Genomic DNA, 20,691 nt, shown 5'->3' with positions numbered 1-20,691 from the left:
GCGTGGATCGATGTTCATGATGTCAATCACTGGATTGTGTGGTCCAGACTCGATTATTTACAGACCGCCGTCATAAAGCTGGAATATTGCTGGAATTGAGTGCGGCGTTAAAAAACAAACAAACAAACAAACAAAACTACGTCGAAAACCTCTCCATTGTCTAGACTCAAATCAGCTTAATTGATTGATATTATAATGAACTACCCCCAGTATACCAGTGCATATAAACACAACCACGTTTTACTCTTTGCCCAGGGCGTTCCTAAAGGATCAAACTTGCTAAATGCTGGACACCCATCCACCTCTAATTAAATTAGTTACACACAGTGAGCCAGGTCGTGTACTCGAACCACCGGATCTGAAATCACACGTGGGACCCATAGAAGACGCAAACATGGGAGACGTCTAGAATTCCGGCTTTCTAATGGACTTTTACGCGTGTGAAATTATCTCAATTATAGATTCGTCTCGAATTGGCAATCTAAGATCTTTATTCCCCCGAAGGGCAAGAGTACAAAATCAGCAAGCCTTCCTGATCCTCTGGGATAGATATGTATTCTGATTACCAACGCAGAAGATACGTCGTTAACTAGTTATGACGTAGGCTTGCATGAAGGATCACAGCTTTGTAGGTGGCATGACCTCTCTCAGATATTGATTCGTACTGAACTATCTGTACTGTTGCTCTATGATACATGTCATCTTTTCTTATGTTCACCATACATGTTGTGAGCAGCCATGACATAAGGTAGACACAGTTTTATGGATAACAACGTCTTTAATACTGTAAATAGCAACGTTTCGGTATAGATCCGTATACCGTTGTCAGGCAAGACTGTCTTGTCATTCGTCAACTTCTAAGTAATGCCTATCCAACAAACCGTGACATACGTTATTCGCTATCACTATCATGGCGACTTCCAATCAACCGTGGAGAACACGGTGCACATAATTTGTACGTGACATTCAGTCTTTGCATACTGACGATGAACATAAGCATGTAGTCTTTAAGTACAGGCGTAGAAAACGTGGAGCATACAATCTTCATTTATACACGTAAAACCTTTACTGCTAACATGCGTGTCTCTGTCTCTATCTTCTCTGTGAATGACCCCCTACATCCCCTCACCCCATCCCACCCCCACCCCACACAAATAAAAATAACAAAAAGTTTAAAAAAATAAAATATAACACCACATTCTCATCCTATCTTACATATATCAACGTTATTCCTCTAAAACTTGTCATTCCCAGGCGAATCCTCAACCTCCTCCCATCCCTCTGTCTGTCTGTCTGTCTGTGTGTCCCTGTAAAACACACACACACACACACACACACACACACACACACACACACACACACACACATGCATAGGCACCACGAGGAATGGCTGAAAAGTCCTTAGCCTAAAGAGGATGGACTGCGTTGATGGCTGCTAATTATGTCTCAGCACACAACCCAGCCTGTTCGGGGTCCACACACTCCTGCCAATGCTGGAGTACATGGATCCTACCTCCTTTTGTCTGGGAAGAGGGGAAGACCTGACGGTGCAACTTCTGGTGACCTTTCGTGAGATAGTCCTTTGGAATCCCAGGAAACCGAAGCCCCTATCTTACCAGTTGATGGTACAGGATTTGCCTTCTTCGTCGAAGGAGAATATTGACTGTTGTCTAGTCTCTGGTAGGTACTGGTGCTATAAACCTGTGTCGTGCCCAGTTTATCCCTCAGAATGTCTCAGAGATGCCTACTGTATTGGCTATGTGACTTGTAGTGAGTCGTCCAACATTGCCCTTTAGTGGTGGCGGTTTTAGGTACTCCTAATCTTGGATTATCTTCGAGGCTTTGTCATTCCCTCTCGAACTCCGCTGCCTACCTCTTACAAACGACCGAGGAAGGAGCTTTAACCCCTAAAGATGACGCCATATCCGCATGGATCGCTGTAAAAGTGAGCCCTTTCAGATACTTGGTGACAGCGCGGTAGCCAGTTGTGTCCTAATCTCATCAACACACAATACATAGTCACTTTTATGCCATCAGATATATGCTGCCTGATTGTGCATTTGGTTCAAATGCACCCTGTAAGCATGGACAGTATTGTATGAATTTAATACATGCAAGTTGTTAAGGCTGTTCTCTACATCCTTGGTAGTTGGCTCAAAATGTTTCAGCCACCCCTCATATGTCTGTCTTAGAAACACATACTTGTAATCTATACTCACACACTCTCTTTCTATGAATGAGAGAGTGGGCTCTCTCATTCACGTGTATTCTCTCCATGTCCTCTCTCTTTCTCATACGTGTTCTCCGTCCCCACCTCACTCTCATTACAGCAACGTGGCCGAGTTTTATACTAACGTTCGGCGCACTGGGAGTTGGGCGGTCTGTGATGGATAGTGACCGTTATCCACACTATATCATTCCGAGTCGTTATTGCAGTATTTAGTCTTCACTACAGTCTCTTGAAGTAGGGGATCTGTCCGCGGCTACTTAATCTACTGATAAACCCGAATGTCGGTCTCCACTGACCGTCTACACGAACACCGCGGTCTCCGTATCCTGTATGTCTTCAGGTGACTAATGGAGGTCCACGTGGCCCACGGCTGGCATGTCTAAGCCGTGGTTTCGAATCTAGATTTGCTCTGATAATGATCCTTGGTATGTCAGCACAATTGGGTGGGTTTCACCGAAATGGTAAACGTCTGAGACCTGCATCACTTCGGACTTTCCTCGCACATTAAGCTGACACGCTTAACTTAACTGGAATAATGTTAAAAGCGGCGTTAAACCCAACCCACTCACTCACCATCAACCATTGACATTGTCCCCGGATTCCATTGTTGACGTTGAATGCAACTAAAATGAGTAGCAGATGATTACACTATACGTCATACATCGATAGCTTGAATCGTTGCTCGTGCTATCAAACACTGGTTTGATTATTTCCTGACAAACCATTAACTCACTAACATTAACTCCCCTCACAAGTGAGGGGTCATTTCAAAGGAGTCTCGCTGATATCTCTAAAGCAAGTGTCACTTCCAGCTCAATGTATTTGATTAAGTCACCCAGGGGATTCCCGGACAGATTAGGTCCAAAGTTTCTAATGCTACCATTAACTAATAAGGGTCAACAACACTCACACACTTTTATAAGTGCCGCCCCACCCCACGCACCCCGCCCCAACCAGCCCCACCCCAGACACGATATTCACTACCCCTTTCCCTTAATACCGAATACCATGTATTTGTTCATGCTGGGTCTCATTGCTCAACCCTTTATCCCAAATACTACTTAACCTAAATATCAAAAGTATTGAAGAAAAGTATGCGATTTGAAGTTAAATTAGTGAAGAAATATCGAAAAAATATAATATAAAGAATTGGTTTACGTAAACAATAAATATTTTTTAAAAATTCAAAAAGAGTTGAATCTGGACACAAAATACGATTTAATTCAGCGTACCACACGGATGGGTCCCGAATTCCCTCTAAATAGACCCCGAATCCTAGGTACCCCAAAGTGGGTTGGCAACCTCCGTTTACATATGTAGTACATACAAGCAGATAATCCAAACGCTTAACGTTAATGCGTTTAGTCATCGATTTCATCCCCCATCCCGTGAATTTAGATTCTCTATGAAAGCGTGATGTATCTTATAAATATTTATTCTTGCAGTCAACGGGTGTGAGTCTATAAACATGTCCTTTGTTTTGAAGCACGGCGATAGCACGTGTTGTGTATCAAGTCACGGGACACAGCGTCCAATCTCCGTCCTGCAGAATACTATCGTGTACCGGAGAATGACAGTCGAGGAAATGATGTTGTCTTACACAACGTAGTCACGCGATAATGTCGTTGCACAAATTGATGAACATTCGGGTAGGTGACGTTCATGTTGGCGGTACAATCGTTACCGAGAACATTTGAAAAACATATCAAGCAAATGTAAATGTTATCCTTAATGCAAGGCTTATCCTTTGGGACTAATTATATTTTTTCTCAAGAGTTTTTCTTTAATCAAAAATCGTAATAACTGTTTTCGACAATAACGATTCTGTGATGCTAGTGCAGTTTGTCAGCAGCTGAATCCGTGAGTGAGTGAATACGCCATTTGGAGTTATGTTGCAACCTCAAAACGCCGGGATCTCCAAGTAAGGTACTTCTTACATTGTTTGTTTATATTTATTTCTTTGTTGTTATTTAACTCCAGCTACGGTCGGTCTGTAAATAATCGAATCTAGAGCAGACAATCAAGTGATTGACATCATGAGTGAGTGAGTTGGGTTTAACGCCGCTTTTAACAGTATTCCAGTTATATCACGGCGTGTCAGCTTAATATGGGAGGAAAGCCCGAAGTGATGCAGGTCTCAGACGTTTACCACTTAGGTGAAACCCACGAGCACGGGTATGGTGCTGACAAACCTAGAAACATAATCGGGTGAACCAGGATTCGAACCCACAATCATAGGTTTCTGGCGTGCCCAAGGGATGCAACTTTGCACAGCGAATCGCGGCGCCTTAGACGACTGGGTCACCGTGCCCCCTTGACAGCATGAGCATTCATTCCACGCAATTTGGATACGATGACATGCAAGTAACCAAGTCACCGAGCCTGACCACCCCATCGACGTTGCCGCCTCTACCCCATGCAGCGTACACATTTGGGAAATCGGTCCCGGGTTCTGGGCGTCTTCAGTCCACGCTTTAACTATACTGGGCTACCTCGCCGACCCCAAGCAACACAATACACAAAAACTACGTGGACACTATTTTGCTTTTAGAATTTGTTATTTTATTAAAAACAAACAACAATGTGCAATTGAAATGTAACTGGCTGATTTATTATTCGCTCAATAAAAATTTGATTATGTCCAAAATAACACTTTTACGGTTATGGGTAGCCAAGTCGCGTTGTCATTCGCTGTCCAAAGTTGCGTCCCTTAGTCGTGTCAGGATCCCATGGTAAACGTGTTCGACCTGCGTCCCTTTCGACTATGCATTATATCAAGCTGTGATATACCAGCAAAATTGTATGCAATGAAATTTTACGTTGTACTGTATATGAACTACACACGTCGTCGTCAGTTCACAAAATAACAAAAACAACGGATCTCTTTACATACAACAAGAGTGAAAGATATATCCAACAGTGGAATTCGTAATATGAACACGATTCTCAAAAAACAGCTCGCGTTAATGGCACCACCGATATGTTTTGATGAACACATTGCTGAGCTCTTTAAAAAACTGTGGTAAAAGTGTTGGTGAGTTGGAGTGGGGTTTAAATGCGCGTCCAAGATTATTGCACTTATATAGCGACGTGCATGCACATGTGTGTGTGTGTGTTTGTGTGTGTGTGTGTGTGTGTGTGTGCGTGCGTGCGTGCGTGCGTGCGTGTGTGTGTGTGTGTGTGTGTGTGATGCCACAGTTTAACATGAAAACCCTAGTCAGACACAGTATACACACAGTATACGCCAGATAGGGTAACAAGTACCGTCTTCTAACGTATTTTGGTATGACGCGGCCGGAGATCGAACCCCGGACCTTCAGCTCTCCTGGCGGACGCTCTACCACTAGACCACGGAGGCGGTCCTGTGGGAAAAGAAGAGAGCTGTGTGGACAGAGACAGAAATCCGTTGGAGTGTCCTTAAGTTGAGTTAATGTTCTCTCCAGAGCTTCAGATGTTCAGCCTTAGTTCCTAATTTGATGTCAAATCAATACCACAGAATCCTGTACATGAAATTCGACTGCTTCACTAAGTCCGTCTTTATTGTACAGCCACCAGCTGCCTATCTGAAACACTGGGGTGTTGTAAACGAATAAACGCTACTAATACAGCATCACTAACAACAAGGGCTGGCGTGATGGGAATAATGGCTTCTATCCCACGTCTCCTACTGACTGAATGTTCGATATGAATTCAGAGAAGGCATATGCAGGTTTAACATCGCTTTGAACGGTATTTCGGTCACATCATGTTATGTCAGCTTAATGTGGGGGAAACGCTCGGAGTGACGCGGGTCTTTGACGTTTACCGCTTTGGTGGAATCCTCGAGCACGGTGAACATCCTGACAGACACAGGCCCTTATGGGCCTCGATTTCAAAGACAAAGTAAGGGACGTAACTCTGCATCGAAAAAGGCCGCAGTGATGCCCGTTTCACCGGTGATTGTGTGGTTAGTTACCATGATTTTAAGACATTGACACCCAGTGGTATATTTGTTTCTTCCATGTAGGGCTATATTAGGTGCATCTAGTATATACACTGCGACGATTCGCTACGAGAGGTCAACACTCTATGTTGTTGCATATCCGACATTCACTGTTTACATAAACACGACAAGAACCTTCCCATGGTCATAGTGAGTGAGTATGGTTTTACGCCGCTTTTCGCAATATTCCAGCCATATCACGGCGGGGGACGCTAGAAATGGGCTTCACACATTGTACCCATGTCGGGAATCGAACCCGGGTCTTCGGCGTGACGAGCGAACGCTTTAACCACTAGGCTACCCGACCACCCCTCCATGGTAAAAAGAAGGCTACGTTAAAAGCAAAGTCCTTTCTACGTTTCCGACTATATAATAAACTGAGTTTATGAATCACTATCAAACAGTGATAATATCAGGTGTTCGCGAAAAGGTGAGCGTATCCTGCCACCTCGGAGGTACCGTCACAAACACATGCAATGGCAAGTCAATTTAAAAGTGATGCAAATGGTCAAGAATGTTAATGCATGAGGTATAAGGTCACATGTTTCCACTAGATCTACAGAATGTAAGAACTGGGGACAATTTTTAGGAATCGCCATCGGGTGTGTCTTGGAAATCAGAACAAGGGCCCCGATTAGAACACGTGATTTGTCAGCACCATTCAAGTGCTCGTAATATCCCCAAATGTGTAAACGTTTAAGAATTGTGCATCACCTAGGCTTCCTCCAACGATAAGGTGACACGCCGTAAAATTTAACTTAAATGAAATAATAATGGACACGACGATAAACGCAACTAAATTTTACAACATGAAATTTAGAGGTAAGGCTAAAATGATTTAAATATTATCAGAGTCTTTTTAAAAAAATCCACAATATTCAAAAATGTGCAGGTTGACGCCATCAGACGATGGACAGTAAAGAAAGAATGTGTGAGTCACTGTAATTTTGCGCCGCGATTAGCATAACGTAGAATATCAAGAGTTGCATCAGGAATAGACTTTACACATTGTAATCGATTTTTGGGAATCGAATGCTGAACACATTAGCGACTGTGTTTTTACGCCGCGTTTAACACCATTTAGCAATACCGCAAGTTGGATCAAGAACAGGCTTCACAAATTGTACTCGAGAAGGGAATTGAACTCTAAACACATTAGCTGTCATTAATGACCCAGGGAGAAAGAGACTTAGCAGATCTAAACCAGTTCAAGGTTGACGACCAAGCATCGATCCGGTGGTCAGCGTCAACAATGCTTGAGTCACGTGACGGATGGGCAAGTGGCGGGCACCCTCATGAATAGCGATAATTTTCCACTCTGACCGTTGAGCACACTCCTTCAGTACAATTAGAGTAGCCAAGCCTCTAGTCCCCACCGTGCACCTGGACCCGGGCAGACACAAGAGGACCTGGGAACTCTACAGATAACACATCCATTAGAACTCGATTAGTGAAGTAATGAGGGTGTCAGCAGACTCGAGCCGATTGGGATGGATTGTGGAGGTTCCTGCAGGGATGTAAAAAAACATAGCAGACGAGTTGCAGAAACAGAGAGAACGAGAAGAGAAGAGATCCTTAGTGGTTTACTAGACACACCCACTGGGAATTTAGAACCTTTGTGTTTCTATACACAGCAGCACATGTCATCGGTGGTTTACTAGACACACCCACTGGGAATATAGAACCTTTGTGTTTCTATACACAGCAGCACATGTCCTTGGTGGTTTACTAAACACACCCACTGGGAATATAGAACCTTTGTGTGTCTCTACACAGAAACACATGTCCTTGGTGGTTTACTAGACGCATCTACTGGGAATATAGAACCTTTGTGTGTCTCTACACAGAAACACATGTCCTTGGTGGTTTACTAGACACACCCACTGGGAATATAGAACCTTTGTGTTTCTATACACAGCAGCACATGTCCTTGGTGATTTACTAGACATACCTACTGGGAATATAGAACCTTTGTGTTGCTATACACAGCAACACATGTCCTTGGTGGTTTACTAGACACACCTACTGGGAATATAGAACCTTTGTGTTTCTATACACAGCAGCACATGTCCTCGGTGGTTTACTAGACACACCTACTGGGAATATAGAACCTTTGTGTCTCTATACACAGCAGCACATGTCCTTGGTGGTTTACTAGACACACCTACTGGGAATATAGAACCTTTGTGTTTCTATACACAGCAGCACATGTCCTCGGTGGTTTACTAGACACACCCACTGGGAATATAGAACCTTTGTGTTTCTATACACAGCAGCACATGTCCTCGGTGGTTTACTAGACACACCCACTGGGAATATAGAACCTTAGTGTTTCTATACACAGCAGCACATGTCCTTAGTGGTTTACTAGACACACCTACTGGGAATATAGAACCTTTGTGTTTCTATACACAGCAGCACATGTCCTTTGTGGTTTACTAGACACACCTACTGGGAATATAGAACCTTTGTGTTTCTATACACAGCAGCACATGTCCTTGGTGGTTTACTAGACACACACTTCTGGGAATATAGAACCTTTGTGTTTCTATACACAGCAACAGAGAGCACATGTCCTTGGTGGTTTACTAGACACACACTTCTGGGAATATAGAACCTTAGTGTTTCTATACACAGCAGCACATGTCCTTGGTGGTTTACTAGACACATCTACTGGGAATATAGAACCTTTGTGTTTCTATACACAGCAACAGAGAGCACATGTCCTTTGTCGTTTATTAGATACACCCACTGAGAATGTAGAACCTTTGTGTTTCTATACACAGCAGCACATGTCCTTGGTGGTTTACTAGACACACCTACTGGGAATATAGAACCTTAGTGTTTCTATACACAGCAGCACATGTCCTTAGTGGTTTACTAGACACACCTACTGGGAATATAGAACCTTTGTGTTTCTATACACAGCAGCACATGTCCTCGGTGGTTTACTAGACACACCCACTGGGAATGTAGAACCTTTGTGTTTCTATACACAGCAGCACATGTCCTTGGTGGTTTACTAGACACACCTACTGGGAATATAGAACCTTTGTGTTTCTATACACAGCAGCACATGTCCTTAGTGGTTTACTAGACGCATCTACTGGGAATATAGAACCTTTGTGTTTCTATACACAGCAGCACATGTCCTTGGTGGTTTACTAGACACACCCACTGGGAATATAGAACCTTTGTGTTTCTATACACAGCAGCACATGTCCTCGGTGGTTTACTAGACACACCCACTGGGAATATAGAACCTTACTGTTTCTATACACAGCAGCACATGTCCTTAGTGGTTTACTAGACACACCTACTGGGAATATAGAACCTGTGTTTCTATACACAGCAGCACATGTCCTTAGTGGTTTACTAGACGCATCTACTGGGAATATAGAACCTTTGTGTTTCTATACACAGCAGCACATGTCCTTGGTGGTTTACTAGACACACCTACTGGGAATGTAGAACCTTTGTGTTTCTATACACAGCAACAGAGAGCACATGTCCTTGGTGGTTTACTAGACACACCCACTGGGAATATAGAACCTTTGTGTTTCTATACACAGCAGCACATGTCCTTGGTGGTTTACTAGACACACCCACTGGGAATATAGAACCTTAGTGTTTCTATACACAGCAGCACATGTCCTTAGTGGTTTACTAGACACACCTACTGGGAATATAGAACCTTTGTGTGTCTCTACACAGAAACACATGTCCTTGGTGATTAACTAGACATACCTACTGGGAATATAGAACCTTTGTGTTTCTATACACAGCAGCACATGTCCTTTGTGGTTTATTAGACACACCTACTGGGAATATAGAACCTTTGTTTTTTCTATACACAGCAGTGCGTGTCCTTGGTGGTTTACTTGACACACCTACTGGGAATATAGAATCTAAATTTGTGTTTTCTTGGAGGGAGAGCACATGTCACAGCCTATTTGAATCCTCCTTCTCTCGGAGTCTTGTATTTCGAGGAAAGTGTAAAGCCTGCAGTGACACATCTGTTCATGTTTTAGAAAGCACGGGGTGGAAATGGGTCCCTTTTAATGAGAAATAGCGAATTTGAAAGTAACGAATAACTTTGAAATATTTAGCCTGGAAACATCCAATGGACACATATGGACTTTACACGTAGGTGTACTGAGACACCCAATCAGGCTGGTCACAGGGTAGACTTGGATTCGCCTGTGTTTCAACCAATTATGCTCTCCAGTTATTGTGTCTTTCTGATCTCCATTTTATTTGAGATTGGTGGACTAAATTTAAAACTCTGTCTGGGCGGAAATCCAAATATTACTTTTTCGCGAAGTTCCTGGGATGTATTAGAAACTAAAATTAGACATTATTTATTTATTCTCAGATCAAAACTTGGATCTGAAAGCTCTTTAAGGCGATATTCCATTCGCAGAGCTCCCATACTATCGGGTGGTAACGAAGCTGTCGGGATCTTGAGAGCTGGTCCAAGGGAGATAACTCATTTTGAGCGAAACAATAAACTCTATACATCGTTAATGGCCTATCTCCAGTGTAAGGAAAACTAAAATGTACTGCTTAAAACAACTACTATCGTATAATCATCGATTTATATGTGATATATGTATCATATATCTATTTTACTGCAAGCTCTTGAATTAAAAAATAGCTTCAGAAAATATCTACCGCGGAGATGTAGAATACCAGGATAATACGCACCGGAGAAATTATATTTGAACCGTAACAGTTATTTGTCGTTAGCAAATAGTATTCTGTTCATAAGACAAAATGGCGTCTGTGGCAGAGCCCCTCACTTTGGAGAAAGGTAATTGCATTTTGATTTATTTCATGATTGATAAATGTGTAAATGATTTTGTACGTATGTAGCATTTTTCTCATATTATGTATTGCATAGACATGCCAAGTACAGTGCAGATTCCAACATTATTTCTGTTTTTATGTCGTGATTCTGATGCGGAAGAGAGGCAAGTTGTCCATACTTTTCAGTTGACATCATGTGGTAGGATTTTACGGAATGTATAGTTGCATATTTCACTCCCTCCGACTTTTCACTCTAGAAACCCAGTTCAGACCTCAACCCGTATCCCCCCTCAAAGATATATATAATTAAAATGATTGAGCGGCAATGCATAATTGCATATATATATAACATTTCGAGGGGGGTACGACCGGAAGCCTTTCCCGAATGTCAAGAAAATGGAGCCAGTTTCCTGGATTATGTTGATGCGAACTTTAACGTGGGTACAGTAATTAATCGCGTACCAATGAATATATTTGACAAGGTGTCAAACTTCTAACGTATACAGGCAGGACAAGTAACAACAATTCATTCGCCGGAAAACACTAAACATTTCTCCATGTCATCGTATCCCACCTTGCGTAGCTCGATCCACATGATGTCAATCACTGGATTATCTGGTCCACACGTGATTGTTTGCAGATCGCAGTTGTTTAGCTGGAATATTGTGGTGTTAAAAAATCAACCAAGAATGAATAATGCATGGAGCCAGGGGATATATATATCAGATTCATCACCTTAATCATTTAAATGAAATGGCATACTATTATGCATTTAATAGAGATTCATTACTGTGGTTGCATCCCTTCTACATCCCTCGTGTTCTGTGAGACCATGTGTTCCACTCCTGTCCTATAAGTATAATGACATGAGTAATCACAAAAGGGGTCCACCAGACTGCTGATATCCTTATCCTTAACATTGAGTTTTTACAGGTTGTATTTCTGCTTGTAACTATTTCTTTATTTCCATTATTTTGCACGTAGTCTTTGTATTTTGTATTGTGTTATGGTCAAGTTGGGTGTATGTCTCTTACATATTTTGAATCAAGCTCAGCACACATTGACTTAATCATGTTAATCTTCCTCTAAATTATTCTTTCCTTTTTCAGATATCAACAGAGCGATTGAACTTCTGGATGTATTGCAAAGGAGTGAGTTTGACTTTAATTTATCACGATATGACCAGGTTTGCGAAGAACAAGATTAATTCATGAATTTGTATGTTTATCATTTGACTAACGACCATGATGATGACACTCTCTTATTTGTGTGATGTTTCAATTAATTATCAATATCTAGCAACATGTATTCTAATGTTACATATTGCATGTATTTTGGACACTTCAGGTCATTCTCCCACGTTATTAACAGTGATTGATATGATCAACAATTGAGGAAGCTCACAGTGATAAATTGTGATATAACTGAAATATTGTTTACTTCCATGCATGGCTCAGGTGTTTAAGATAAACATTTTGGATTGACTTGTTCAGACCTGATCACTTACAAACCTCTGTCTTACAGCTGGAATATTTCAATTAAGTGGATTCTGGTTCGTTTTCAATAGTCTTTGTTTGTCATGTTATCAGAGAAACACCATGGCCTTTGCAAAGCTAAAACATTATGAAAACCTGCATTTGGAAATTTGGATTTCTAATTTTGGAATTTTTGCTGATGTTTGATGCACAATGATGTCGACTATGTCGCCAGGGGCTGAAAATAATAGTCAAAGAACACCAAGATACGTCCCTGTGATGCAGGGTTCATCCTGCCGCAGAAAACCTACATATTTGACTCAATCTAAGGAGAAAATACACAAAAGTGACGCAGATCATTCAAACTGTCAAAATCAATTAATTGCACTATAATGTCAGAACATTAAATTTTGAAACAGACATATCCCTTGACAATAACAAAAAAAACGATATCAGCTTTGTCTAATGTTGGAAATCCTAATGTTTAAAATGGAAGAGTCCTTCATGAAAGCTCTCGCTTGCAGCCAGTAAGAATTAAGTTTCAATAGTTCCCTAGAAGGGTGGTTGTATTTCCTGTTAGTCACTGTCAAGAATAGGTTACGCCACATCATGTAAAGAGTTATAATATTATATAGCAGTACCCTTATCAGTCTACATCAATCTGTTACATATATCTGCAAACATAATACCAAATATTGGACATTACAAACTACATTATAATTAGATTAGCAATTGTGTAGAGAGTAGATAAATACTTACAGCATGATTTAAACAGCTTGAATAGAGAAACAAGGTAATATATATCATGTATATTAAATTGAAAATTAAATTGATTATGAAATCTAACATCAGTTAGTATTTTGTTGAAATGACCCCCTTAGAAAGACATATGACTCCTGGTATTACAGCTTGAGAGTCATAATGACCCAGTTTTAAGAGGCTAGGGCAAAGCCTGGTGATGGACCATCTGTGGAGAGTGATGCTAGTTGACTGTTGTGACAGGTGGGGAGTTCCCTGCACAGAAGCTGGTGGCTCTACAGAAGATTCTTCAGAGTGATTTCCTGACAGCCGTCAGGGAGGTGTACGAGAATGTGTACGAGACAGTCGACATGTCTGGCAGTCCAGAGATCAGGGCTAATGCTACAGCTAAGGTGCGTCTGTAACTACTATTTGTGACTTACACACATCTCATCATCACTGACAAGCTGCTACATCAATGCTGTGTATATGCTGCAGATATCCTTCATTTGTCCATTGTCAGTATTTGTACTTGGATGACAGTGGAAGGTGTTTATGGTTTTGACAACTCGACAAGATTATCTGTTAATCAACACCTCTGTAAATACTTTACAATTTGTTTTCATTCAAAATATACCTAGAGACGTGGGACACGCTATAAACATATGATTGTGGGTTTGAATCCTGCTTCTCCCCGATTATGTTTCGAGGTTTGTCTGCACTATACCCATGCTTGTGGGTTTGTCCAAACTAATGAACGTGCGAGACCTGCATCACTTCAGGCTTTCCTCTCATATTAAGCTGACATGCCATGATTTAGTGGAATACTGATAAAAGCTGTGTTTAACCAAAACTCACTCATTATGTCTTGACTGTGGGATAAAGTTGTTATGGTTTAAGAAATTTTGCTCAACAATTTCAAGTTGTCAATGAAATAGTTATTCTGTTGGTCACTTGTCAATCTCGTTGAAATCAGATCCTAGTTCTCGCTATGACTAAACAAAGATCTAAGGACATCCCATTATGAGTGAGCATTCATCCAACCAATAGAGCGTAGCTTATCAGATCAGGAAAGTGACAGTTGGAATGTGTTTTCTAGTGATGCAACCTCAAAAAGGTAAACATGAGGTTTTCAACACAACAGTTGCAGCTGATTTCGTGAAAATCATTGTTTGTTTCTCGCTTCAGTGGAATAAACATTTGAAATGGAAGAGACTTTCAATAGCCAGAGGGAAGAACTGTCATTGTACATTCTTGGCCATGTATTAGATATTCCAGAAATTTAGTTGTTCACTTTTCCAATAATTTTTTGAATCAATATTTTCGAAGTCATAATCTGGAATGGCAATTTCCAGTTTGAAACTAGTGCAGTAAAGCTCTAGAAAGCTGCTTTCTTATTGGGTAATGTTGACTTCTTGTTAGTTATTTCGTTGGTCGATCAAAGTTCGCGAAAGGTTGTCTGATGTGACCTGTTATGAGATGTCCTCAGATCTTTGTTCACTGATCATGCTGATAAGTGATAACGACAACTAAGATCTGATTTCAGTGAGATTGGTCACATGTTGATATGAGCACATTGTGCAGTCGTTCATGGACTAAATGTTTTGTCATTTTGATGACCTGCAATTCCCTGTATGCACCAATTGCCTGCATGCACACAAGGACTGCCTCTGTGGTGTTGAGGAAGAGCATCTGCCCAGAGGGTGGAAGGTCAGTGGTTGAATCCCTGTCCTTGGCCGATAAAAGATAAAAGATTGTACTTGGTTTTTTTACCTGTGCTCGTCACTAAGGGGATAAAGCAAAGACTAGTCAGCTCGGAGTCAATAATAGTCTTAGTGGGGTATTCATGGTAAACCCCCCCCCCCCCCCCCCCCCCCCCACACACACACACACACACACACATACACACACTCACACATGCATGCATGGACATTGCTAATGATGTGAGAAAATCGTGAACCTCACATATCTAAATCTAACTCGCCTTGCTTCCAGGCAACTGTAGCTGCGTTTGCCGCTAGTGAGGGTCACGCTCACCCCAGGGTCGTGCTTCTCCCCAAGACAGAGGAGGGCTTGGGCTTCAATGTGATGGGGGGCAAGGAGCAGAACTCGCCCATCTACATCTCACGCATCATTCCAGGGGGTGTGGCAGACAGGCACCAGGGGCTCAAGCGTGGCGATCAGCTGCTCTCGGTCAATGGAGTGGTATGTTTTTGTTTGTTGTTTAACACCACACCCAGCAATATTCCAGCAGTCTGTAAATAATCAAATCTGGACCAGACAATCCAGTGATTGACATCATGAGCATCCATCTACGCAGTTTGGCTACGATGACATACATCAACCGAATCTGACCACCCAATCCTGTTAGTCGCCCCTTACGACAAGTGTGGGTTGCTGAAGATCAATTCTAACCTGGATCTTGTGTATGAGTCGAGGCAGTAGGAATCCTGTAGTGAGACAGGAGAGTTCATTTAGGTCATGCCATTGCACTGGTCATCTCATTGTTTTCAAATGATGGGTCCTTGAGGCGTACAGTCTGGTTGAAGAATATACCTGTCTTTGAAGGAATAGGTGAAAGAAATAGAAGGAACGAAATGAATCCCTATAGCATGTATAGTCATTGGTTTGTTTGTTTGTTGTTTTACGCAGCACTCAGCAATATTGCAGCTATATGACAGCGGTCTGTAAATAATTGACCTATTCTACCCCGGATCTTCACGGGTCCTATAGTCATTAGATTATTTAATTCTAATGTCCATCAAACACTGGGAGGTAATTTGTTAAAGAGACTTTTCTAAGGAACAGAATGTAGAAATTGGATAACTGTTAAGATCCAGGATAGAATAGGTCTTCAGCAACCCATGCTTACCATAAAAGGCGACTACTGGTATGCTTGGCATAAGAGGCGACTAACGGGATTGGTGGGTCAGGCTTGCTGATTTGGTTGATGCATGTCATTGTGTTCCAAATTGTGTGGATCAATGCTCATGATGTCAATCACTGCTTTGTCTGGTCCAGACTCGATTATTTACAGACCGTGATCATATAGCTTGAATATTGCTGGGTGTGGTGTATAAAAAAGAAGATGTTGGTGATACAGGATATGGGAAAAGTCTCTGTCCATCATCTGTTGGTGTGACAGAAGCAAAAAAGGAACTTTCATTTGAGGCAAAAACACAGCAGCAACAAATTATCAATTTTAAAATGGTAAACAAATCAAATTTACAATAAAATAAGTCTCCAAAAATGCTTAATCATCATGTTTAAAACATTAGGAATGATAATAGTTTCAATTCATTTTCTATTTTACTCTTGTGTCATTTATATGTTATTCTGCATACCACATTTCATAATGATACATGTAAAAATCGCTGAGTGATAGGCAACAATAAAGAAAATTGATTAAAATCATGGTCCTAATGACGTTGATATGATGTCATATTTGGTCTATGACGTTAAATCTTAAAATTCATGCTATGTTGTTGGTTATTCAGTTGTTTCAATCTCATTAAAATCAGATCTTAGTTCTCACTATCGCTAAACAAAAATGAGGACATCCCATTACGGGTCACGTCAGAACGACCTTTCATCCGACCAATCAAAGCGTTGCTTACCAGATCATGAAAGTGACAGTCGGAATGTGTTTTCTAACCATACAACCTCGAAAAAGTTAACACAGGGTATTCTGAATCACAGTTACAGCCGATGCGACTGATTCTGTCAAAATAATCGTCAATCTCTCGCATCCGTGGGATAAACATTTGAACAGAGGAGGCATTGTACAGTACGTGGGAAGCACTTCCATACAATCGCAACCATATATTAGACATTCTGGAATGTTCGTTTGTTCAGTTCTCAAAATTTTAATCGAGAACTATGTCAACATAATTTTTAAGCGTAGTCTGAAATGGAAGTCACCAGGTTGAAACTAGTGTCGTAAAGCTCGAGAAAGCTGCTTTCTAATTGGCTGATGTCGACTTGTTAGTTGTTTCAGTGGTCGGTCAAAGTTTGCGTAAGGTCGTTTCGACATGACCCGTAATGGTATGTCCTCAGATCTTTGTTTAGCAGCAGCGAGAACTTAGATCTGATTTTAATGAGATCGGATATGTATTTATTTGAACCCTGAAATGGATATTTGTCTGAAATTTTACCACAATAATCATAATTAGAGGGAGACAGGGCCTACGTGCTGGTTCATCACTGCAGTTAGCTCAGCTGTCATGGGGCCTGAATAGGCAACTTTTACTGTGGAAAGACTGTGTTTATCAAATTCAGCATGTAAGGGAGACAATCGCATTGTTGTAAAAAAAACTACGGTTTTGGCATGTTTTGATTTTTATCTGCAGCTAATGTCAGTCAAACTTCTCAATGAATATTTATATAGTTGTAACTAATACAATGGTTTTTTGATTAAGGGGTCTCATATTTCATGGATAACAGGACCAATAAAGAGGATGTTTAATTTATTATTCCTGAAATTAAGTAAGGAAGAACCTTTCAAACTTAACAATTGAACAGAATGACTTTTGTTTTCCAATTTGCCTGGCGAGGGCTCTCAGTTTGGATCCTAGATTAATCCCTGTACTGAATGAAACTTGTTTTTAGTCTTGCCAATGACAATAAGATGAGTTGTGTGGTACTGTGTGCTGAGCATCCCTTGTGTGTTCCAGAGTGTGGAGGGAGAGCACCACGAGAAGGCCGTGGAACTCTTGAAGGAAGCTTCAGGTAGGTGTGCACTGTAAACTGAAACACAAGTTTTGGTAATTGAAGGCTCCAGAATAATTTTGCAACTGTTGGTTGGTTGGTTTGTTGTTTTACGCCGCACCCAACAATATTCCAGCTATATGACGGCGGTCTGTAAATAATTGAGTCTGGACCAGACAATCCAGTGATTAATATTATGAGCATCGATCCACGCATTTGGGATCGATGATATGCATCAACCAAGACAGCGACCCTGACCACCCGATCCTGTTAGTCGCCTTTTACAACAAGCATGGGTTGCTGAATAGCTATTTTACCCTGGGTCTTCACAGGTCTTTTGCAACTATTGAGTATTTACTTACAAATTATCATGCACACTGGGTATTGAAAGTTTTCTCTGGGCAGTGTTTGGAATACAGAATGTTATACTCCTGTCCAGTCTAATTGGGATTTTGAGCCCCGTGAAGATTCCGGGATAGAATAGGTCTTCAGCAACCCATGCTTGCCTTAAAAGGTGACTATGCTTGCCGTAAGAGGCGACAAATTGGGATCGGGTGGTCAGGCTCGCTGACTTGACATGCATGTCATCGATCCCAATTGCCTGGATCGATGCTCATGATATTAATCACTGGATTGTCTGGTCCAGACTCTATTATTTACAGACCGCCATCATATAGCTGGAATATTGCTGAGTGAGGCGTTAAACAACAAACCAACTAACCAACCAATTGTGATTTTGACACAAATGGGAAGACATTTTTTTTTATAATTCTGCTTGAAATGCTGTAAACAGTTTAAGGTGACTAATCTGTATTGTTTGTTTGCTGCCCCATGTGTATAACATGTCACTTAGGCTCACAACAGCCATATGTCTAATTGACAAACAAGATGTGGCGCATTTCTTCTGTGTTACCGACTTTAATAGAGTTGTGTGTGTGTGTGTGATGCCAGTAAGTAAAGATCCGTAAAGAAATACAGGTGGTCAAGTTGAAAAGGCTATGTTTATAGTTGTAGCAGGATCACAAGGGGTACATGAGGTTTTATGTGTCCCACGTTAGGTTTAAAACCACGAGCCAGAGGGATGCATAAAACAACTTACCAAACCTCCATGTCAGAATGACAAGATCTGATTGGTCCACATAACCTTGATGAAAAAAAATACTGTGTAACCCCACCTTGGAGGGTATTATGTTTCTCAGTTGGGGAATAAATCTCTTTCACCATGCCACGAGCAATACAGGCTGCATGTGGACTTCTGGGAGACAGAATAAATCCTTTATACTCTGCTTCAAAGCAAAAAGCTGCACGCTTTTTCCGTTTCAATGGAAGTCTTGTGACATAACCAAAGTTAACCTCAGCTCAGTCGAACAGCTGTTTTCTAGAAGCCGTTAGTTAAAAATAATGGATTTCTTTCAACTGAAAGCATCTACAAGGGCTAGCACTAGAAGATGATGAAGCATTCAAGTGTGCATTTTGTTTCTTAGATAATTTTTTATACTTATCCTATCCCACACTATGCATTTCTCATTCTTTCGATCCAAATTGGCAACGTGCCTAAACAAGGGTTTCCAGCTTCTAAAAAGACAATCCTCCCTCACACACCTAGCATCTCCATGGTCACCTCCCAACAATCTGGGTCATGCACGCTTTTCCTGCTGGTCGACCTACATGCGCTGAAGCACATCTGCATGCTGTTACTGTAAAGTTTACAATTGTGAAGGGAAGTTAATATAAGTGGTACCAAATTATGAATAGCAGCATTCATTCCTAAAGATGGATACACATTCTTGTGGATGCCCTCCTTATTTTTGGGTTGCTTTTCGGTGATGTGTATAGGATGCTGGACTTTGCATTTGTTAAATTCCTCGTATGTTCATCAGCAGATGTTTACCCCACAGGTACTGTGAGTCTGGTTGTACGCTACACCCCACGAGTGCTGGATGAAATGGAGGCCAGGTTTGACAAGCAGCGTGCAAGACGACGACAGACTCCTTGAAAACACCAGCATCCAGCGCCTTGTACATCAGTGATAGTAGCCATTGTGTAGGATCATTGTGTTGTATCTGTATATCCCGCACCACATCAAGCAATGAAATTGTAGACAAGTTGTATATATCAGCCATATGTATAATCGTATTCAAATATGTGTCGTACTGCTGATCAAAAGATAAGAAACAGCCAATATGGCCAATTATAGTTTAGTGTTAATTTGTAGACACATTAAGCCTGGAACATGACACCGGATGTTTAATACTAAAAAGGTGTTGGTACAAGCCAGGGAGACTGAAAACAGTGGAGATTGCAAAGAAAACTGTATGTAACCCAAGGTTTTCAATAAATGGTTTATTGTAATTTAGGATTGCCTTTGGTATTGTCCCAAGCAAGAAGACATTACAAAAGTTATCAGCTTTCCCTTTCAATCGATGTGTGGAGCAGTTTGTCAGTTCTGCTGGATATAATGTTCGTCTTATTTGAAACTGAAATTTTTATGTGTCTACATAGATTTTGGATACCCAAGACTTCATCAGCATATATATTCTTTTTCAATTTGCAGCTTTTTTATGCAATAAAGACATTGTGACCGTCTCGCTCCAGTTGGTGCATATTATTTGGATCTTGTGGTTACAGCAACATGTTTAGGTTGCGCAGTTACTGCTGTTCAGAAAGGGGACGCAGAACATTTGATTTCTCCCAGATATTAAGTTTTTCAAAAGTCCCAGGTTTCATGACTTGAAAGTTAAAAATTGTAC

At 41.1% G+C, this 20,691-nt stretch overlaps 1 protein-coding gene across 1 annotated transcript; it reads left to right on the top strand.

Moving 5' to 3' along the window:
- Positions 1 to 10,967: 10,967 nt before the first annotated feature.
- On the top strand, positions 10,968 to 20,527 carry LOC124146928 (protein lin-7 homolog C-like). The gene is made up of 6 exons (XM_046517494.2): positions 10,968 to 11,025; positions 12,131 to 12,172; positions 13,499 to 13,647; positions 15,230 to 15,439; positions 17,908 to 17,962; positions 19,840 to 20,527. Exons 1-6 carry the CDS (start codon positions 10,989 to 10,991, stop codon positions 19,935 to 19,937), a joined length of 591 nt encoding a protein of 196 aa, XP_046373450.1. The 5' UTR covers positions 10,968 to 10,988; the 3' UTR covers positions 19,938 to 20,527.
- The last annotated feature ends 164 nt before the right edge of the window (positions 20,528 to 20,691 follow it).

The sequence above is a fragment of the Haliotis rufescens genome, unplaced genomic scaffold (genome assembly GCF_023055435.1).
Source record: "Haliotis rufescens isolate VD_foot unplaced genomic scaffold, xgHalRufe1.0.p SCAF_6, whole genome shotgun sequence".
NCBI classification, from domain to species: domain Eukaryota; kingdom Metazoa; phylum Mollusca; class Gastropoda; order Lepetellida; family Haliotidae; genus Haliotis; species Haliotis rufescens.
Note: the sequence above shows the minus strand (reverse complement) of the source record. Positions and strands in the feature narration are given on the sequence as shown.